Source organism: Manduca sexta, chromosome 4, assembly GCF_014839805.1.
Source record: "Manduca sexta isolate Smith_Timp_Sample1 chromosome 4, JHU_Msex_v1.0, whole genome shotgun sequence".
NCBI classification, from domain to species: Eukaryota; Metazoa; Arthropoda; class Insecta; order Lepidoptera; family Sphingidae; genus Manduca; species Manduca sexta.
In genome coordinates this window covers 2,532,825-2,556,490 of record NC_051118.1, presented here as the reverse complement: position 1 = coordinate 2,556,490, position 23,666 = coordinate 2,532,825, and the positions used below count along the sequence as shown (strand labels likewise).

Below are 23,666 nucleotides of genomic sequence, written 5' to 3'. Positions count from 1 at the left end.
GAATAGGAATCGTCGGAGGGGCCGCGGCCGGTCACAACAACATCTGCCTGACTGGATATCTTTCCCTTCCATAGAGGAACGTAACCATCTGTTCCTCTGGCCTCAACCTACACACCGATAAAAAGCAAATCGAAAGAAACATTCAAATTCCAATTACAATTGGAATTGGAACTGAAATCGACAAAAATTGATAAACTGGGGCTTCAAAACATCCTAATTGGTTTTCATAGAAATAAAAAACACAAATTACATTAACATCATATATTGCTTCTATAAATTGTAACATACCTTACATTCGCTTATAACATAACTTATATTAATGATATCGACTATTTACATATAAAAATGGTCAATGCTCAGTATCTACCATACTTAGGGTCTATGACCACGATATTTTACATTTCCTTAATCAGCATTAAATGTAAATAAAATTTATGAATTTCATATAAATATGAAACGTCTTAGCATCATCATCAGCCACATGAAGCCCACTGCTGAACATAGGCCTGACCCAAAGATTTCCAGACGGACCTGTCGAAAGTAGCCTGCATCCAGCTAAATTCCAAATTAATGTAAAACGTCTTAGCATCATCATCAGCCACATGAAGCCCACTGCTGAACATAGGCCTGACCCAAAGATTTCCAGACGGACCTGTCGAAAGTAGCCTGCATCCAGCTAAATTCCAAATTAATGTAAAACGTCTTAGCATCATCATCAGCCACATGAAGCCCACTGCTGAACATAGGCCTGACCCAAAGATTTCCAGACGGACCTGTCGAAAGTAGCCTGCATCCAACGCAGCGTTGGCCGATACGTGGTCTCCACTCGAGAACTTGTTTACCCCATCTAACGTCAGTTCTGCAAGCTATGTGCCCACTCCTACATTGGCTTGCTAATCCGCTGGACTATGTCGTTAACTTTCGTTCTACGGATCACTCATTTTTTCGTCTTACCAACGAATACATTAATTTTTGTCTGATTAAGTGAAAGTAGTTTCCGACTGCATACTTTACGGTGCATTTTAATTTCGTAATTGCGTTTGATAATCGTGATCAAAGACCCTTTATAGAGCTTAATGACAAACCTTTCGTCCACTGCGTAACTTAGCGCGCAACATGAGCTGCAACGTTGCACAACAGTGAAGGTCATATAAATAAATAAAATAATCTATGTGACAATTTCTGTGTAAATGCTAGATGTACTGAATAAGCCGATCAAATACAAAAGTCACCGTCTAATCTATTCCCACAAATAAACGCCAATTAAATGAGTATTATCTACATTATCTGTTTAATGCAACTGTCAAATAAAATTTACTTTTACATGTTGCGCGTTAAGTGTCGCTTAGTAAGAAAGGTTTTACAGATCATAACATAATCAAATAAATGTCATACGTATGGAATGTGATTACATTCCAAAGGGCATAGACAAGATTGCCCAGTTTCAAAAATAAAATAAAACGTTTAAATAAATTTAGCTAGTTTAGATATATGTCTATGTAGAGAAAACTTGTTACATTTAGTATGATTGTCGGGTATATCTTTAAAAGCAACTTTACTATCCAGGGCAAACTCATTTCTATCCAGGGCAATTATATTTTTACCGAGGACCACCTTATTCGGGATTTTATGGTTACGGGCAAAGTTTATTTTCAGGGCAATTTTATTGAAAAGGGCAATCTTATTTCTGACTTGGGCAAACCAATTATGCTTGGGGCTATTGTCGCGACACTAAGACAATACTAGACCTTCGTAGCCAAGTCCGTCCGGGTCGGGGCATTCCATGCGGTTCTTTAGGTGCTGTAATGTGTTGTGGAAATGCTTTGTTATCTGTTCCACTTCTTCTGATTGGTCGAGGTTCGCTAGCTCTTCGCGGATTTTCTGGATAATCTGTAGAATAGTGTTTTTTTTAGTATGGACTTGGCAGTCTACTGTAGCTGATGATAAACAGAGTGGCGTACAGATGGGGTATCGACTGACGAAAATAACTTTCTACTGCATTGGCTATGAAGTGTTGAGTGGTAAGAGTGTCAAGCTTCCAAAGATTTTGCATAGAGCTGTGGAGCAGCAGTATAAGGCAAGTACTGCTGCTACTATGTGGGTTGAGCATTCCTTGTTAGATGCGTGATGTATATGTAGGATCGAGTCAGATCGTAAGAGTCTGTTAAGTGTGTGTATGTGAACCGTCTGCAAGTAGTACATGTTTTTTTATACGACCACGTCAAAGAGGCTCCGCTGCATGTAATGGTAAATGGAATGGAGTCCAATAGAACGTCGACTGGCGAGAGATGATTACCTCTCGGCAGTCGACAGAACATACCAGCCTCTTACTAGATATGCATAGTTTGATGTCGTGCGTGCGCGGGCGTGTGCGTGTGCGTGTGCGTGCGTGTGCGTGCGTGTGTGCGTGCGTGTGTGTGCGTGTGTGTGCGTGGGTGTGCGTGTGCGTGCGTGTGCGTGCGTGTGTGTGCGTGTGTGTACGCACCGCGTCGATGAGGTTGGTGGTGGCGTGGTGGTTGCCGCGCTCGCGCAGCAGCGCGTAGCGGCCGAGCAGCTCGGCCAGCAGCTGCGCCTGCACGCCGCCGTCCATGCACTGCTGCGCCACGCGCGCCGCCTTCTTCAGGCACTCCAGCGCGCGACCGCCCTCGTTCAGCGGCCACTAAACACACAACTCGTTCATACACCCCAATTTATTTTATTCATGCCATTATTTGGCGAAAGGTCGACAAACTATAATACTATGTTTACATTAGGAAGTTCCAGGTGCTTTTACACCGGCGGCAATATTACAATTCTATCCACATGCATGTTGCCACGAGTTCTGCGAGCTACAAAATTTGTTGAACTGAATTTGCCCATTGGCGAAGATACGGATTTTTCCTAGGGAGAGCAGCTGGGATAAAAAAGCATTGCGAATTCAACGGAAGACTTGCACTACGTGACGCCCTTGTAAAGGAGTCTTTTACTGAAGTGGGCACGCCCTCCCACTACCATGAGTTTACCACGATTATTTACACATTAAAATTACTTGTGGATGTCGACTTATTGAAGTTTTATTGGCAATGTAAGCCTCGCTAAAGGACGTTTTTGTTTGTTTGCGAATGCGATACTGAAATCCTCCGGCTTAGCGACTGCAGAACCCTGGAGGAATGTTGGAAGGGGATATTTGGGGGGTGAAGTGAAAGGAAAAGGAACCTTCTTAAGATGGAAGGGAAGAAGACTAGAAGATACACGAGCCCTAATAGACCTCAATTTGTATAGGCAACCATGAGGTACACACAGTTATGTGCCTAGGGCCCGTGCATGTGATGTTACCTGCTGGCCGTCCTTGGGTCCCTTCCAGAAGAGATGCGCGCAGAGTGCGACGGCGCGGCTCTGGTCCGGTTTCTTGAGGAGCTTGCTGGCCGCCAGCGCGCATTGCGTGCGCATTGGCTCCGCATTTTCCGCACCTACGTAAAACGATAAATAATAAATCAATCAGATTTTAATATAATAATAAATAATAATATCAGTACTGTATTATATACTGTCCTACTGTTGGGCACGGGTCTCCTATACTACTGAGAAGGATTAGGCCTTAGTCCACCACCTTTGAAAATCCCTATAGAGAATTTCTCAGGTATGCAGGTTTCCTCACGATGTTTTCCTTTACCGTTAAAGCAAGCGATAATTCACAAAGAATACACACATAATCTATATATATAAAAATCAATTGCTGTTCGTTAGTCTCGCTAAAACTCGAGAACGGCTGAACCGATTTGGCTAATTTTGGTTTTGAATTATTTGTGGAAGTCCAGGGATGGATTAAACGGTGACGAATATAAATAATAAATAACGGAAAATACTAAAAACGACAATATAAGTTTTCAATACAAAATGTTCCTACCTGTCAAACATTTCATGTCTTTTCTCTTTTTAGAAATAAAGAACTGTAACATATATATAGATGTATTCAGAAATAAGTCTGTTTCATAGTTGTAATATGAGGTCCGATTTCTTTGGTTTATTTTGTTCAAATACAAAACATTTCAGAAATAAATAAAGTGTAAAAGTGTCAGTGGGTTCTTAAAAATAGAAAATAAATAAATAAATTTCAAGACTATTATTAAAATCTATCATCAATTTTTCAGTGCGTGAGAACTTTATTTAATGTTATTGTCGCAAAATGCCACGGAGAAGATGACTTAGATCGTCGAAGTTAATCAAATGTGCGATAAGCTACCGCACGCGTAAACCGTACTCTCGACTAGCGAGAGACAGATAACACAGCAGTGGCGAAGGGTGAAATTTTTCAAAAGGTAACCCGGTGTAAAAAAAATTGGCGTCAGTTAAGATATCGGGGCAATTTATCGGCAAACAAAAACTAAGACAACGGATTAGTCTTGATTCGAAATCAACAAACGTTGACATACATACTAAATTACCTATTATGCGTAAATAATTGAAACATTCATAAAATCGAACAATAAACGAAGATAATTCTCGATCCATTAATCAAAATATAAGTACTTACCTATTAATTAGTTATAACAGCAACAAAAGTAAGTATTCAAATTATAACCACACTACACTAAAAGTATCTGTTTATTTTCAAATTAAAACTATAAATGTAATAGAAATAGGTATCACGATCGCCAAACAGACCAACAGTTTAAGTCTACCTACATGATAAACTTATATAATTATCAATTTAAATTATAATCAAGAAAGGTTATTCGTTAACTTTTGATTGTATCGTGGTGCTACTTTTAATTCAGTATAATGTCATATTTATTTTCTTCTTACAAACATTTTGTGTTTAAAATCAAAAACTTTCAGATCTACTTTCAATATTTTACCATCTAAATACTAATATGTGAAATCACCGACTAATAATATACTTACGTAAAGGTAGACATTAAACTGATCACATGTAGTTAATTCCATTATAATACACATTTATTTTTGTAATTTATAAATAAACAAAGCGCTGGTAACTAAATCTATACTATTATATAAAGCTGAAGAGTTTGTTTGTTTGTTTGTTTGAACGCGCTAATCTCAGGAACTACCGGTCCAAACTGAAAAATTCTTTTTGCGTTGGATAGCCCTTTGTTCGTGGAGTGCTATAGGCTATATATAATCACGCTATACCCAATAGGAGCGGAGCAGTAATAGCTAATCTCAGGAACTACCGGTCCGAACTGAAAAATTCTTTTTGCGTTGGATAGCCCTTTGTTCGTGGAGTGCTATAGGCTATATATCATCACGCTATACCCAATAGGAGCGGAGCAGTAATGGCTAATCTCAGGAACTACCGGTCCAAACTGAAAAAATATTTTTGCGTTGGATAGCCCTTTGTTCGTGGAGTGCTATAGGCTATATATCATCACGCTACACCCAATAGGAGCGGATCAATAATGGCTAATCTCAGGAACTACCGATTCGAACTGAAAAAATCTTTTTGTGTTGAATAGCCCTTTGTTTGTGGAGTGCTCTAAGTTATATATCATCACGCTATGACCAATAGGAGCGGAGCAGTAATGGCTAATCTCAGGAACTACCAGTTTGAACTGAAAAAATCGTTTTGTGTTGGATAGCCCTTTATTTGTGGGGTGCTATAGGCTGTATATCATCACGCTATGACCAATAGGAGCGGAGCAGTAATGGCTAATCTCAGGAACTACCGGTTTCAACTGAAAAATTCGTTTTGTGTTGGATAGCCCTTTATTTGTGGACCGCTATAAGCTATATATCATCACGCTATGACCAATAGGAGCGGAGCAGTAATGGCTAATCTCAGGAACTACCGGTTTGAACTGAAAAAATCTTTTTGTGTTGGATAGCCCTTTGTTCCTAGAGTGCTATAGGCTATATATCATCACGCTATGACCAATAGGAGCAGAGCAGTAATGAAACATGTTGCAAAAACGGGGAAAATTATTAGTTTTGAGAGCTTCCGTTGTGTGTGCTGCGTAAACGGTTAAAGTTATGCAACAATGATGTATGACGGGATTGTTCCTCTTAAAAAGTTCTACAAAAATATTTTAAAAAACAAAGTCCCCCGCTGCATCTGTCTAGCTGAACGTGTTAAACTAAAAAACTAGCCAACGTATTAAGATGAAATTTGGTATGGAGACAGTTTGTGACCCTGGGAAGAACATAGGCTCCCGGGAAAATATGTAGTGTGACCTTTGTAACGGAAAACTTTAGCCCCAAAAACTTTATAACGCGGGCGGAGCCGCGGGCAAAAGCTAGTTTTTTATAAAAGTCAGAGGTGTGTGCCCATGGGATTTGAACCTGCGGACATTCATCTCGGCAGTCCGTTCCACAACCAACTAGGCTATCGCCGCTTTTTAATCAGTCAGATTGATTTGATATATATATATTTTTTATGTGAAGTAATATAAATTATAAGACGAAACATTCTAAAGAAAATAATAAAATTATCTTAACCATGAATAAGTTAATCTATTGTAATGGAGACGGGGTAGGCTGATGTGGAAAATTTACGGAACTGTAATATTAGTTTGGATCTATATGCTTTTGTTTATTAAATTAGATAATATATTTCTTTATATAGTACTAGCTTTTGCCCGCGGCTCCGCCCGCGTTATAAAGTTTTTCAGGCTAAAGTTTTCCGTTATAAAAGTACTAGTTTCCCGGGAGCCTATGTTCTTCCCAGGGTCTCAAATTGTCTCCATACCAAATTTCATCTTAATACGTTGGGTATTTTTTGAGTTTAACACGTTCAGGCAGACAGATGCAGTGGGGGCCTTTGTTTTATAATATATTTTTTAGAACTTTTTAAGAGGAACAATCCCGTCATACGTCATTGTTGCATAACGTTTACGCAGCGCACGCAACGGAAGCTCTCAAAACTAATAAAATGTCCCCGTTTTTGCAACATGTTTCATTACTACTCCGCTCCTATTGGTCATAGCGTGATGATATATAACTTAGAGCACTCCACAAACAAAGGGCTATTCAACACAAAAAAGATTTTTTCTGTTCGAATCGGTAGTTCTTGAGATTAGCCATTACTGCTCCGCTCCTATTGGGTATAGCGTGATGATATATAGCCTAAAGCACTCCACGAACAAAGGTCTATCTAACGCAAAAAGAATTTTTCAGTTTGGCCTGGTAGTTCCTGAGATTAGCCATTACTGCTCCGCTCCTATTGGGTATAGCGTGATGATATATAGCCTATAGCACTCCACGAACAAAGGGCTATCCAACGCAAAAAGAATTTTTCAATTTGGACCGGTAGTTCCTGAGATTAGCGCGTTCAAACAAACAAACTCTTCAGCTTTATATAATAGTATAGAAGTATAGATTACTGTAAACTTGATAATAAATAACATGACATTTCACCCATAGAGCTATTCTAAAAAAACCTTCCTTCACTCACCGAAGCAGTTGATCTGTTCGAAGGTGGCTATGATGAGTGTGATGGCCGCCAGCTGCGCCTTGCTGTCTGATATCTCGTCTTCGTAAAGCGAGAACGCTTGCGACAGGTACTCGTAAGCTATCGTCTCGTGGTTCGCGAAGCCGATCTCGCTTATCGCTAAGGCACCTTGCAGATATAGCCTGGAGATAAATAAATTTCAAAACCCGATAGAGACAATAATTACCCCATAATAAGGAGCGAATTAGTTTGTGAAGAGCAAACTAATTCGCAAAAAATAATATCAGCCCTGTATTAGATTGTCCCACTGTTGGGCCTCCTCTACTACTGAGAGAGATTAGGCCTTAGTGCACCACGCTGGCCTAGTGCGGTTCGGTGGACTTCACCCACCCTCCATTTTGATATTGAGTATAAAACCCTGATCTTTGCCTGACCCTGGAGTCGAACCAGAGAGCTCAACACTGCAGTCGTACCGCAACACAACTACGTCACCAAGGCAGTCGACTTTAATACTGGGCAGCATACACCTCTATACTTCTCAAGGTCTAACGAATCAGAGGGTCTACTTCGAAACACGAAATCCGTAGTTTCGGATGACATATGACAATTGTGGTATAAGTTATAAAGAACTCACGCGTTTTTTTGAAGTGCAAATCTCAAACAAATATTATAAGCTGAAGAACCCTTGAATCGAATCCAAAACCATCAGTTTATAGCGAATTACATTGCTAATAGTTTTGTTTTGTTACTGCGAAATGTTACGGATCCGATCCGTTCATCGCAATATTTCAGATATACCCCCTTATTCATAGACGTTTTTTATCTACCGACCGAGTAAAGCTATGATAACAAGTCTGTTTCTCAGTGCTGACGTCATGGCAGTCTTCTCAGTGCGTAGACATAGGGCCGTTGTGATTGGCTAATATTGAGATACAACAATAATAGCCAATCACAACGGCCCTATGTCTGTTTCTTAGTGCAGTTGGGCACTGAGAAACAAGCTTGTTATCACAGCTTTACTTCGTCCTTAGATAAAAAACATTTATGAATAAGGGGGATAGAATTTGACACAACTTTTAGGGTGTAGCGCCTGATGAGCGCGCCGCAAGGACTTCGACCGTCGTCGCTCGGCTGCGCCGGAGATACCCGAACGTGACTCGTGCGTGTTCGGTTTTCCTCGCCGCACCAGTCGGTACTCGTTCTTCAAGCCGGAAGGCCGCGCGCGTTAAAATTAAAAACACAGCAAATAGTTGAGCGTCTTATTATTTGCCGCTATAAGGGTTTCGCCATCACTTTTTAAAACCATCTGCGAGGATAAAGTTTGACTGCTTTCCACAAAAAAAAAAAATACGGGGCATTGATCCTACCTCTAAGGTAAGCTACAGAACGGTGACGGATCCGAAGTAATTTGGTAGTAAAGTTTCGAATTTCGTCGTTTCTTCGTTTCGGAGCGACATTTCGACGTACGTTTTTCGAAGTAGACCCTCAGGTTTTTTCGTTGTAACTTCTATGACATAATGATACCAACCTGAGCGGCAACTCGGCTAGTTCAGCCTTCACTAGCATGCTGATGGTTTGGTGGCAGAACTGGAAAATCTTCTGGCATTTCTTCTCCCACATCTCGTCCTGTCAAAAGATAACGTCATAGTATTTTCAATAAATCATATAAAAATAACAATAACATTTTAGAATTTATATTATGTCACTTATGTATCAGTATCTTGATTTTTTGCTACTTTTTTCTTTGTATTTACGTCCCTGAAATTCTAGAAACGAATTCGTCGAGTCAATAGTCTATATTTACTCCTAGATCTTCCATTTATTCCCAAACCAAAGGAGTCTGGGAGCTCACAATGCTCTTCGCAGAAACCTTAAAAACTTTTTGTGCTCCATTATTTTGACCGGGGCCCAAGATTTTCCTCTACGCTATTATAAGCTTGAATATTTATCGGGTGATACCTGTTCCTTGAGGTCCTTGTACATGAAGGCGAGGCGGTAGGCGTGGAAGAGTATGGGCGGGAAGGTGTGCTGTATCCGCGCCGCGCCGCCGCCCTGCAGCGCCTTGCGAGCCGCGCTGAGGATCAGGTACTGCTGGTCCGCCGACTCCGAGCGCAGGTGGTGGATCAGCCTGCCCACGGGACAGTGTTAGTAACTATGAGCCGAGTGTTATGTGCGTAAGTTTTACTCGCGTAAGTTTTTCTCGCGTAAGTTTTTCTCGCGTAAGTTTTGCTCGCGTAAGTTTTTTTTATCTATACATAATATTATAAAACTAAATTTCTCAAAATCTACTGCACGGATTTTTATGAAATTTGGTATGGAGATAGTTTAAGACCATAGGAAGGTTATATGCTACTTTCTATCTCGTAAAAAAAAAATATAGCGGGATTTTTATCCCAAAAAACTCCATCACGCGGTCGAAGCGGCAAGCAAATGGTAGTAAACTATAACTTATTTAAATAGACATGTATGTTGATAACTGTTATGAAATGATAATTTGTAATCAAATCAATTGATTTCGCTCAAATATTGGGAGATTTCTAAAAAACACTTATCTAGCCACTGGCCAGCTAGGTATACCTGGCGAGCAATCCCTGCTCCTCGGTGAAGTCTTCAACGTCGGGCTCCGATGTGGGCTGGTCTGATTGATCCTTCACCAAGACATCCAGCATCGCTAACACTGATTCCACCTACAACCAACATAATATAGATGAACCGCTCCTAATAGTCTGAAGTACCTTATTCATAGAAGTTATTTATCTAAGGAAGGAGCATTGCTGTGATAACAAGTATGTTTCTCAGTGCTGACGACATAGCACCCTTCGCAGTGCGTAAACACAGGGCCGTTGTGATTGGCTAATATTTAGATACAACTTTAATCTAGTTGGCTGTCAGATAAAGAAAGCTGAACAAACAGCAAGCTGTGACATAAACGAAGCGGAGAAACAGACTTGTTATCACAGCAATGCTCCGTCCTTAGATAAATAACGTCTATAAACAAGGGGATTAATCTTTAAATGCTCTACCATAAATTTGCTATTTGGGTGATACAACAACTTAAGTGGGAGATATCGAACATAAAAACCGAATTCTGATAACTAGACTACAGTACGCATATTCAAAACACAACTCACATCCTCAGGAGTTGAGATCATCGTATCACTCTCCAGAACATCGTTGACCAGGTGTACCGCAATCATTATCCTGCCAGGGTAGTTCAGGTGTCTGATGAGGGGCGCGTAGTTCTGTAACTTGATCAGTGTGAGGATGTTCTTGTAATGGTCAGCTGGTAACTTGAGGATCTTCATCAGTTCCTTGAATACCGGCGTGTTGTGCTCAAGAGTTTGTTTACCGCTGTTGAGAGAGAATTAGGTTATGTACAATTTTTGGTTAGTATCATGAGGATATTTTATAGACACGAACGTCCATATAAACTATTTGTTCAAAATCTGAACTAAAATGGCGACCAAAATCTCAAAGTTATAACCTATTTATTCACTTGAACAACAAATAATTTCACCCTTTTGACTAATATTATTTATTCACATCTAGGTTTACACTTAGACTCGAGTTATTATATCATGAGCGCCACTAATTTATCGAGATAATGCTCTTACAAAAATAGACTAGACTGATCAAATCATGCAAATAGAGTTTCAAATCAAATCAAAATTTCTGATCTGAATGACGAGCGTGGTTCCCATTGAGGGATGTGTCCACAACGACTGCGTTAAAGCAACAGCATCCACAACTAAAAGCACTGCACTACACTGGACAGCACTGCACCTAGCTCATCACTCGAGACTACATTCAACAAAACCTCCTCCTTTTTTGGAAGTCGGTTAAAAACTGTCTTAAAAAGTTTTCATATGTTTACGCGAATGTTAGATATTAAAATTAAACTATTTTTCCGATTTTATCGCGGCTTTTATATTTAAATTTACTCCCGACGTTTCGAAGACTTTGCAGCCTGCGATAATATCCAAAAAAAGTTTAATTTTAATAAAAGTTTTCCCCCACATTCTTGTAAATAATTTTAATTCCTTGATACCACATTTCCTAAAATACAATAAAATACTTTACTAAAAAGGGGTTAATTTTATTGCTTGATATATCTAGAACAATATCATCGGCCATGACACAACACCATAAGCATTATTTTAACCAACACCAGCCCCAAACTCTATAATAACAAAAACTACGTTACAGTTCCGATAATATAAATCATCAGTCAAGTTCTAACAATAAGTAGAAAGTATTACAGGTAGCAACAACAGTAGATGAAAAAATTCAAAATTCACATTATCTATAAAATTGAGTATTATTATACAGCCCTGTATTATATACTGTCCTAGTGTTAGGCACGGGCCTCCTCTACTACTGAAAGGGATTAGGCCTTAGTCCACCACGCTGGCCTAGTGCGGATTGGTAGACTTCACATCTTAAAATGTCATTAAAATATCGAAATCAGTTAAAATGACTATCGATTGTTAGAACTTCACTGAAATAAGCAATACTTTACCAGCGCATGCATGTCAGTACTTAGGTATATAAAAGATATATTTTTAAATAAAGCTGACGAGTTTGTTTGAACGCGCTAATCTCAGGAAATACTGTTTCGAATTGGCAAATATTTTTGTGTTGGATAGCTTATTTATCGAGGAAGGCTATAGGTGGAAGGAGCACAGCAGTAATGAAAATTGTTGCAAAAACGCGGAAAATTAATTACTTTTGAGAGCGAGTTTCGTGCTCTGCGTAAACGGTTAAAGTTATGCAACAATTATATATGACGGGATTGTTCGTCTTAAAAAAAAAATAAAAAAAGTTTATTATCAATTAAAGACCCCGACCACATCTGTCTGCCTGACTGAACGCGATAAACTCAAAAACTACCCAACGGATTTAGATGAAATTCGGTATGGAGATAGTTCGAGACCCTGGGAAGGACATAAGCTACTATCTATCACGGGAAATATATAGCGGGACTTATATACCTGAAAACCTTCATGCGGGCGAAGCCGCGAGCAAAAGCTAATATAAAATAATACTGTGTTGATTGACATACATAAATTAATTTGAAACTTGGAAAGTTTGTAGTTCAACCTGACTGTAAACTACATATAGTCGTAAAATCAGATAGATTAATATGTAGTTTCAATATTTTGCATAATTTTAGACCCTCTAACAACCCATCTGACCTTTAAATACCCCTAAGTACTGACTCAAGGTAAAAAGTCAGTCCCTAGGAACTACAATTAATCATACAAAATTAAAATAAAAGGATAGTTTGATAGAAGCTTAAGATAATAATTACATCTGTTTCGAGAGAACAAATTAAGCTTCATCTTTATTATACTATTCAAGCATAAAATCAATAAACGATCTCAATAACTATCTTCAGACCGATCTTGGGATAAATCTATCGAAATATGTAACCACGTCAAAAAAAAATCTGTTCGGTCCATCTTCGCAATTGATATGAAGATAGCTGCTGGCATTGTTTATTAACATCAAATATTATAGTGTATTTTTAACGCTCTCTGGAAACGGACTTTATTAAACTAAATATTTACAATCATGCTACGATAAGGAATAATTTAGAAAAATTGTCTTAAACAGTTCTATATTTATTTATTTTTTCAGACTATTGTGGAGAGACCATTTATAAACAACGGCAGGATACGTACGGTACTGTAACAGGCAAATAGGCCAATTTCTATACTCTATAGACTTTCTATACAAGTATCTATAGACGGTTTTTAGACAATCTTCTATAGACTGTCTATACGATAGGTATCTATAGACGGTCTATAGATAATCGTCTATACTACAAGTATCTATAGACGGTCTAAAGACAATTGTCTATACGACAAATATCTATACTGTCTATAGATAATCGTCTATACGACAAGTATCTATAGACGGTCTATAGACCAGTATCTATAGAGTTTTAATATTAGTCTACGGTATAGACTATTAATGTGCAAGTTTTTGCAAATCCATAGACTGTTTTAAGACAATAGACAAACCAATTGCGTAACCAGTATCAGTCCCTAGAAACTGACGTATTGACTTATAAATTATAAATATAGAAAATGCCACATACATACACTTTTTTAAAGATGTTCGGACAGTACCTAGCCTGGTGGATGTCGACGCAGATCTTGTCTGTGTGCGCCAGCACGCGGTCTACGTAGTTCAATTTATCCGGATGGCACCTCTGGGCCAGCTTGAGGAGTGCCAGTTGGAGGCTCAACATGTCCTCTGGCGGCATGTCTGTGCGACTCTAACAATCCATTTGAATAAAATGTAATATATATTTTTATTGCTTTGAATGACGAGACAAGCTTGCCGTTCGCCTGATGGTGAGCAATACGACCGCCAATAAACAGTAGAAACACCATCCAACACCTTGAATTACAAAGTATTGTTAGGTATTCCACTGCGCTCACCATCCTGAGACGTGAGGTGTTAAGTCTTATTATGTCCAGTAGTTACACTAGCTTCAATGTCCTTCAAACCGGAACACAAAAGTGACTATACACTGCTGCTTGGCGGCATAAATAGACATTGCGGTGGTACCTACCCAGGCCGACTCTCTCATATGGAATCTACCACCAGTAAATAATAGTGACATTAGTTCCGAAGCATTTTTGTAAACGGGTATTATATTCGTAAGTTTTACTTACGCAAAGGTGGTAATATAAATGACTCTTTGGTCAGCAATTTTTAACATTTAAACAACCACGGCAAATAGTAATCAACTTGATAATTTTAATACTAAATAATAATATAAATAGTTTTGTTTAATTATTTTTTTTATAAAGCTACTCCATTGAACCTGATGGTAAGTAGTGTGGCCTCTGCATAGAGTATCGAATGACGAGAGATGACCATCTCACGCCAATCGACACAATAGAGTAGTTGACAATTATTTAAAAATACATTTATTAAAAATATACAAAATCTATCGGAAAAACAATTTTTTAAATCCACGCAATAATAAATAAGTTACAAAGCTTTGAAATTTGGTGGAAAGGGAAGCTGACAAATGACAGTAATATTAAAATGTGCCGTCACCTAAAACCACCGGTCATAACGTTGCGTGAGTAAGAAAAGGACAGCGCGTTATCCCCACCACACCCCTACTTTTGCTCGCAACAATATTACATATATGAATAATTGCTTTATTTTTTAACCAATTTTGATGCTGATTTTACAGAAGATTTTTTTTTTCATATTACTTTCTGTTGCATATAAAATAATAAACTAAATCAAACATTAGAAACTACCCTATTATGCCGGTCTATTCCGTAATATAGTCGAGTAACTTATGTAAGTAAAACTTACAAATGTAGATTCCTTTTTATACAAATAGTTCAATAGCTTCTCTGGACCTGATGGTAAGAAGTGTATTGTTCAAGAAAGTCAATAATTACATAATGATGTACAACCCTGAAATATGAATCTTTGGAAATAACCCACTTCTATCACTAAGCATTGGTATATTATACTGCCGTCATAATAAAAACCTATCAGGAATCTTTTTAAAAATTAAATAAATAGGTATGTATTCGTAATCACAAAAAAAAATTCTAACATAATTTTTCATATAAAATTATATGTAGAAACATTTTTCCTTACGACGGCAGTACTAACGCACTAAGCACAAAAGCGGTATCTCAAAAAATAAATAGAAAATCTTGATTTTTATGTCGTCAGATAGTTTAAAGAAATACCCATCCAATAAACTTACCTAAATAACGGTATCTTGTTTAGAACTTGTTAAAAAAACCTTAAAAGAGTTTCTCTATCTCAGTTTTACATGCAAAACTATAAAACTATATTTACAAAACTTTGATTATCTCGAAATAAGGTTTCGCTGACATACCGCTTTTGCGCTTAGCACGGCAGAGTATAATAGGGGACCGGCCTATGCTTGATTTTGTCCATTATTCTACATATAATGGTTAATAATACGAAAAAGAAGCACTGCTGTCAAAACTGCATAAAAATTGGTTAAAAAATGAGCGAGTAATTCACATTTAAAATATTGTAACGTGCAGAAGTGGGCGCGATGTGGGGATATCGCTTCATCTCTTTTTTCGCACGCGTCGTAATTCCCGATGACGTCACATGAGGGTATTTCGTCTCTTTTCTGTTTCTTGCTTCTTCTAAGCACTTAATAATATTTGTTATTAGCGCGGCATGCAGTTCGCACGCTTATGGTGGCGAGAGTGATGGCATGCGTTTTTGTCTCGGTCCCCCCTCTTCTGTCGCTCACGGAGTCAGATGCGAGCGACCTAAGATGTTTTTATTACATAGATACGTTGTCCGAGCTCAATACTGCCAAGACGAAAGTAAGGTAATTGCCCGACTCGACGGCCAATAAGCGTGCGGCACTAACGTTGTTACGTAACTGTCGATGTATATATATCCTTTTCTAACGAATGTATGCTGCATCTTTTTATTCCTTCTTCTAGCCAATTTATAATTATATGTACAGGTACGTGACTATAGCAAATAGTGCGCCGTTTTTTATGTGCCATTTTGTTAGTGTATGACGCGTCTGTTTGTAAAACGTCATTGCGAGCAACATTTTCTATAATGCGTGGGTAGTTATGTAACACGCTGGATGAGCATTCATGACTTGTTCTGAATTGTTCGTTTCACTTGTATTTGTTGTTTATGTTATGTTTGTATACGTATTTATATTTTATCTTCACTTGCGTAATACACCTACTTAGTGTCCGTATGTCACCCGGGGTACCTCATTGAAAATCAGCGCTGCAGTATTAGACTGGTACTGCAGCAAGAAGCTGAATGAGGGTTCCCATTGTTGGCACAATAGGTATAATACATTTCTTTTTAATTTTTATGTTTTTATTCTTTATCTGTTTACTATGTGCACGTTATACTGTTTGTGTGCAATAATAAAATCTTTTCTTTCTTTCTTTCTTTCTTTCTTTCTTGCTAATTACCCCTTCCACCGAAATTCAAAGACTTATAACTTGTTGATTTTTTACCGGATTTTAAAAATTCCTTCTGTGTTATAATTTATATTATGTAAATATTTTATAATAGTAAAGAACAAAAATGAGTCCGGTACCCTATTCCTTGTTATCCGTATTAATGTTCTGTCTCTTTCTAATTCTGTCACCTAGTATATTTACCTGAGTGATGGCGGCCACTTGATCCGAGAATACTTCGAACAACTGCACCTCTTGTTCCTTACCGTCCTCCAACACCACGCTTAGATTTACGTTGCCTTCGTTCCTCTGCAAACAGAAATAGACACTGTCTAGTTTATGTATGATAACAAAGAGTTCCAACATTATCGCACTCTTAATAAAATAATGACCCATTCCAAAATTGCCAATTTGTGGGAATCGTCAAACAACCAAATTCTGTTTGCGACCTTTTAGTTTATCCAATTTTTTTTCATGCTATAGGTTTTATTTTTTATCTATCTTTAATAAGCTCAATTTTATAGCAACTTCAAAAAAAAGGTAGAAAACAAAAATTACTTTTCAGACGATTGCCACAAATTAACAATTTTGAAATGGGTCATTATTTTATTAAGAGTGCGTTATATAGAATGGACATTGGTAAGATTGTCATACAAAAATTTCGCGCTCATGCGATGGTTACTCAATCTAATGTGAAATAACAAAACACCAATGTAAAATACTTCATAATCAGTCCATATCGTGATTTGCACGTTTTTAATGCAAATATTAGTATATTTTCTGTAAGTATGTTATTTTTATTAATATCCAAGGTCGCTGTGGCTTGTCACACGACATTTCAAAAAGACAACGACTTATTACCAATTGGTAATAACTTTTGGAGCGCAAATTTGATCCTGATGTCCGCTCTATAGACTATTAACTAACTATACAGTTTAATGTCTTTGGTTGATAATTTTTTTTAACTCCAAAAGTATCAGTAAAAAGCCATAAGAATTGCTACAAAACGAATGATGCTAACGCAAAACCCATAAGGGTTACCGTATCGCAAACGATAAGCAAAATTTACATGTCACTGGATTTAAGACCTTTTTTTTTGTCGCGCTGAAACTCCCTTATTACTACAGCCCAGCCTTCTTGGGGGGCGACTGAGTAGTTATGTTGGGGTAACCGTTGCTTTACAGCCCGACAAAGAGCCGCCCGGTGTTGATGGGGTCCTTGAGGCGGCCGCCGGGCCGTGTCAACTTATTTAAGACCCTCCTGTTAATGAAGTGGCCGTGTTTATGGTATCTCTCACCTGACTGTAAGAAGCAAGTCTATCTATGAGCGCTATGATGATGTTCTTGATGTTGACTCCCGGCTGCAGCTCGGCGCACGACTTGAGGAACGGTTGCAGGTTCGCCAGGTGAAACTCGTCCGGGAACACCTGTACATCACACACACGTCTATTATATAAAACTGAAGAGTTTGTTTGTTTGAACCCGCTAATCTCAAGAACTGCCGGTTCGAATTGAAAAACTATTATTTTTATTAATTATAACGGCCACGATCACGAATAACTTATAGATAATTAAAATATCAAAACCTGCGGACAACAATAAGTCGACATACAAAATTCAGGGGGGCAGCGCAACCCCACATCGAACGGACAACAGTCCGGACTCCGGTATAGGCTGGGACCTGTAACTATTTAAATGTCCAGCTGCGAGCTGCTGCACAGCGTAGTACAGTACCTGTATGATGCACTCCATGAGGTACTCCTGAGCGATCGCGTCGCGACAGCTGACGACCTGCTCGAGGATGCCGGGCAGCACGAGCCGGCGGTACTCGTCCTCCGTGACCGACTCCAGCTGCGAGCTGCTGCACAGCGTAGTACAGTACCTGTATGATGCACTCCATGAGGTACTCCTGAGCGATCGCGTCGCGACAGCTGACGACCTGCTCGAGGATGCCGGGCAGCACGAGCCGGCGGTACTCGTCCTCCGTGACCGACTCCAGCTGCGAGAGGCGCACCAGGTTGGTGCCCACCAGGATACGCAGCTCCGAACGTTCGCGTTCGCGACGCTCTTTGTCTCTGCACCATGATATACACCGAAGTCAAATATGGGGATCCCATGCCTCCCACCCCATCTCCAGCCTAGCTCAATGTACCGACAGACTGTTTCCACATTATACCGCAGTGTTTGTTTGGTAGAGAATGGTATTTAGTAGCCATCTCTAATGCGTTTGGTACGCCGACGTGCATAGCGTGCTACTACCCCCGACATACCCGGCTTGATTCGTCGCACTAATGGAAGAACTTAATGAATTCCCCGCATTAAAAGTTTTGTCACATGGCAAACTATCAAACTTACATACATGGTACCACGCCTCCAAACCGTAGGGGTAAGCAGATACTATGAATTGTTACAAATACCATTATTTCTGTAAAATATTATAGTATAGTATGGTGAAAGAATCAATATAAATTTACTTCAGACACAACGTATAAGGTCTTTGACGAGTGTACCACCTCCTAGAAATGGACTACCGATATCATGCATACCTGGAATGTCCCTGATGCTGCATCCTCACCCAGAGCTTGTTCATCTCGGCGAAGTTCATCAGGACAAAGTCTATCGCGTCACGGACCTGTTTGAATGAACAATATTGTCATTTCTTCAAGGATGAAATGGCAGGAAACCAGATAAACCTTACAAAGAAACACGTTCATAAAATAGGCTATTTGACGTTTTTTATAACTTTAATAAAATATGTATTTCTTATAAATTCTAAAACAGAAGAAATCATTGAAATGTGATGAAAAATATACAAGTTATAAGATATTGAAATTAAGTAGTAGGCGTGAGTGTCAACAGAAAAGGGAAGAAATACTAGCATGTGACGTCATCGGGAATTACAATGCGTGCGAAAGAAAGAGATGGAGCGATATCTGAACTTCGCGCCCACTTCTGCGTGTAGCAATATTTGAAATATTAATTACTGCCAAATTTCATATCGAATTTTAATGCCGTTTTACAGGAAAACTTTTTATTTGTATTAATTGGTACATATAAAAAAATTAACAACAAAATTAAATATAGTCAAATGCTCTATTAACTAGGTATACCCATATTTAACCGCAAAGTGTCGTCTAACGCGGTCCCCATTTCTTTCCTGACTTACACGAGTTGTAATCCTGAGTGAGAAGTCTTGTAATATAAAGTTCAAATACAAATCGGTAGGTCTCTCATATATGAGAGTCCGCCTGGGCAGGTACCACCGCAATGTCTATTCCTGCCGCCAAGCAGCAGTGTATAGTCACTGTTGTGTTCCGCTTTGAAGGACATTGTAGCGGTCGTATCGCTTACCATCAGGCGAACGGCAACCTCGTCTCCTCATACAAAGAAATACAAAAAAACAATACCTAATATACTTAAGTGCATATTCCAACTGGTATAGATCGCAGGAACTCCTTGAATGTAGGCTGTTTAAATACACGTCTGTCGAAAAATCGTTAGAGATTTCCTATGTTCATTGTTCAACAATAAATCGTGTTATCGATAATGATGATATTCATAGTAATTAGTAACTTACAGTTCCTTCATTCTCGTTCTGAGCCTCTATAGTGTCCGGCAGAACGTTCCGCGTGCATTGAAGCAAATAGTTCCTCAGAAACAAACCGCGCAATGGATGTTGAACTCCGCGGCACATTTCAACCAAGTCCTGCGATTAATAATATCTTAATATTACATGTATGAAAAATAGATGTTTTTTAGAATTAAACACTACTAAAACGCTGCAGCAATTAGGTTGAAATTTGGTACAATAAACCAAAAGCTCACGGGTTGCGCCCGCGCATATCGTCCAACACTTCAGTAATGTCGAAATAGTTCTCTTCTGGGGTAAAATCTGGGGTGTTGCTCTCACGCTTGAGCCTAAACCGTTGTGTTTTGTACAACTTGATCTAGATTCGTTTCTGAGTATTAAAAGAATTTATACTGTTGATGTTTGGCTTCTTACCTGCCCCAATGAGGAACTCAAAGTAACATTGTCGGTTTGTACCTTGTCTTTATTATAAATTTTATCCCTAATTTAAAATGTCCATAGTTATATAAGTAATTTTAATAGTTGTTTAGAAATAATAATATTTTTTCTTATGTTTTGTTTTGACGTATCATAAGTGCAACTTTGTTCGCCTACGTGATAGTATTTTATTATTATTAAGAACACATACGCTGCGACCATAGATAGATATATTTTTATTTTTACACTTTAGTTTAACAAAAACCACATAAATAAACTTAACTACAGTTTATGTAATAGTCTTACTTATAAACTCGCTTTAGCGTTAAGAGATGAATGAGAATTGCTTAAATAGCTGTCAAGAACATCATCGGTTTCCTAGTGTATCTTATTAAGAGGCAAGACGGCGGTGTTTGACTTACAGATCGAGTAAATTTGTGTTTAAACTAAGCATAGCATTGCGAATTTTTTATATGTAAGACAGTATAAGGCCAACTAAGAGCGATCTCTTCTGTTTACTATTAAACCAAGAAACAGATGGTTTATGGAAGGAAATATTACGCCGATAAAACCCACAACACGGTCCCTCTGTTGCGAAAAGATCTCTATCACTAAGAGGGTTTATTCCACCACGTTTAAGTTCTAAGATCGGCAAAACGCACCTTCAACAAATCCCTCCTGAGATTCGAGTTGGTTTTAATGTACACCAGCCCCACTGTGATGAGCAAGTACAGCCGCGGCACGATGTTGCCCGCGTACTGCACCAGCTCGTACAAATCTGCCACCTTCCGACCTTTCTGGAACTCCTCGAGAAGGTACAGCTCCAAGTGGCGGAGCTCGTCCGTGATCGCCATGTCTGGTGTCGAGTTAAGGGATAGATGATGGTGGTAGGATGCAGGTATCCGCCCGGTTAACGATCAGTTTGGTCATGGGCGGGAATGTCACTACGCAAGTTGTAGTTCGGGAAGAATATACATATTTATTACTGTAGTTTGCGTTCTTGTTTACTCTAATATTTTTTTCGTAAGATAGAGAACTTACGCGGGTAAAACTTACAAATGTAACGCCCGTCTTAATGCTAGAATGAAAATGAAAAACCCGCTATAATGGACCACGGGAGTCGCGTTCAGGAATTAGCCTGTGTGGGTTCAACAGGCCGATATAATATTGTCGATTAACAATACGGGTGATTACAGTTCGTCGAAATGTATAGTAGAAACTTCACTTATCCCTTCAAGTATAAACATGTTTAGCAAAGGATACACAGCTCGTAGTAACTCTTGGGCGAGAGCAGCGAGGTCCTCAACTCTCCAAGCATCGTGGAGGCATGTTTCAATGCATCCATCAACTTGGACTTGTCCAGACATCGCTTCATTTGAAACGCCTGCAAGAGAAATAATGTATGACATTCGGTTTGAACGACCATAGGATACCATAATTACTGGTTTTAAGGAGGCTTATCTAATGTCGCAAGGTGACTGCCATACCTTGTATGTTTATCTATCATCTTTCAGTGGTAAATTTTTTAGACTTCTTACATTTCTATATCGGTTGGCTTACCAACCTAGTTATTTTCATAAGAAAAATTGGTGATAGGTCTCTCGAGTATGTAGTTATGGCAATTAATACTATTTCAAATTAATAACCAACAAATATTTTCGAACTATGTTTTTTATTAAATTTTCTCATTGACCGTACATTATATTTGAAATATCTGCATGTCAAAATATCATTAAAGTTCCAAACAATTTGCTGTAACTAGCCTTGCCGAGTCGACCCTGTATAATTTTTTATACACTTACCTGAACTTTAACAACATTGAGGGCTTCTTCCAGGAGTTTCTCCTGCTCCTCCACGGGAGATGCCTGGTTTGTCATTTGTGCCTTATAACAAAATTTTAATTATTCCAATTTAAAAATTATAATTGCAAAACTATTTTTAAAGAAAAAAAGGTAATTTAACATATTTAAAGTTGTTCTTATTTTTATTACTCATTATTAAAGTAGCAGCTTTGTTAAAATCAATGATTCTTCTAATATGTATATGTAGGTAATGGTGATCAATAATCATTATCTGAAGCACTTAGTTGTCTCTATGTAATAAAAACATCCAAAATTTAAGAAATTGTATGGTGGAACTAATGAATAAAAAAAAATTGATATGATGATTTATTATGTTTACGCAAATGTTAGACATTGACATGGTGACCATGAAGGCTGCAGTCTTCAAAATGTGGGGAGAAAATCAAAAATAAAAAAAATGTGATAGAATCCGAAAAGTAGTTTCATTTCAAAAAAAATTATGGCTGCCTTCAAAACCTTTACAATGTTAGTCACAAATAAAGCACAATCTTACATAAATCATGTTAATAATCAGCGCAAACTTAATACAATTTCATCAATTATGTTACAAGTTTACCCTAAAAATCTTCTATAAGCCTAAAGAAAATTTACTATGGCTGCAGGTTGAGTATAACTGATACAGGCTATAGACTTTAGAAAGATACAGAAATGGACTATGGAATTCTATTTCATAGTATACTGAATGTAAGTCTAAACTCTTGCAGAGATCTGAAATATTATGATTGTGAGGGTTTTGTAGTTGTTTTTTTTTTTAAATAAATTGTTATACTTTTAGTTCATCAATTAAACTATTTAATTACCTTAGCTCCACTTTTTTTTATCTGTTTCAACAAACTAATAGGTTCTCATCAATATTTTGATTATTTTTTGGTAATTCTAATTTTAAAACTAATTAACATATCATGCGTGATGTAAGCTAGCAATGAAGAGGCGTTTCTTGTTTCGTAAATGTACAGAAGTAATAGTAACGCCTCTTCATAATATTATTTCTGTACAGAACCCCGATTTTAACATAACTTGCACAAAAAAGCCCTCAACATGTCCCAACAGCGTTTCCGTTGCTACAGAACTCTAAAAACAATCACCAATCATGTAATAAACAGATAAAAAACCTGATATAATCACAAACTCACTGTAGACCAAATGTAAAGGAACGGGTGGCTTATTCCGGCCATATGTACGTTTTAACATGTGAAATGCAGAAAGGATATTTCGCAACGCACCTGTAATACGTATCCGTTGCAATAAAAACGCCTGATAAGGTCTTTTTGTATAACAAATAGTGTAAAAATTGTCGTAGGAGTTTGCCGTAAACGTTTGACAGATCTCTTGACAAATGACAGTTATAAGATTTGTTGCCATTTGTCAACAATACTTCGACAACGTACGTAAATTATGTTCAACGTCATTAATCAGGTAAAAAAACATGTACCTAGTATCAACACT

General features: G+C 38.2%; 1 protein-coding gene across 5 annotated transcripts; it reads right to left on the bottom strand.

Annotated features, from left to right (window-relative positions):
* Nucleotides 1-246: 246 nt before the first annotated feature.
* Nucleotides 247-23,585, bottom strand: LOC115445882 (vacuolar protein sorting-associated protein 35). 5 transcript variants are annotated; one of them, XM_030172368.2, is made up of 19 exons: nt 23,444-23,585; nt 22,161-22,241; nt 21,622-21,742; nt 21,021-21,214; nt 19,930-20,058; nt 18,899-18,984; nt 18,334-18,427; nt 18,087-18,185; nt 17,651-17,779; nt 16,558-16,662; nt 13,495-13,670; nt 10,519-10,738; nt 9,965-10,074; nt 9,347-9,515; nt 8,916-9,013; nt 7,391-7,569; nt 3,316-3,449; nt 2,486-2,659; nt 247-1,890 (listed from the first exon to the last, which is right to left on the bottom strand). In XM_030172368.2, the coding sequence occupies exons 2-19, from the start codon at nt 22,233-22,235 to the stop codon at nt 1,732-1,734; spliced, it is 2,451 nt and encodes an 816-aa protein (XP_030028228.1). In that variant the 5' UTR covers nt 22,236-22,241; nt 23,444-23,585; the 3' UTR covers nt 247-1,731. The 5 variants fall into 5 exon arrangements, with proteins under 5 accessions (XP_030028228.1, XP_030028224.1, XP_030028226.1 ...); XM_030172364.2 differs by having other exon boundaries at nt 23,354-23,559; XM_030172366.2 differs by having other exon boundaries at nt 13,522-13,670; nt 23,354-23,558.
* Nucleotides 23,586-23,666: the final 81 nt, after the last annotated feature.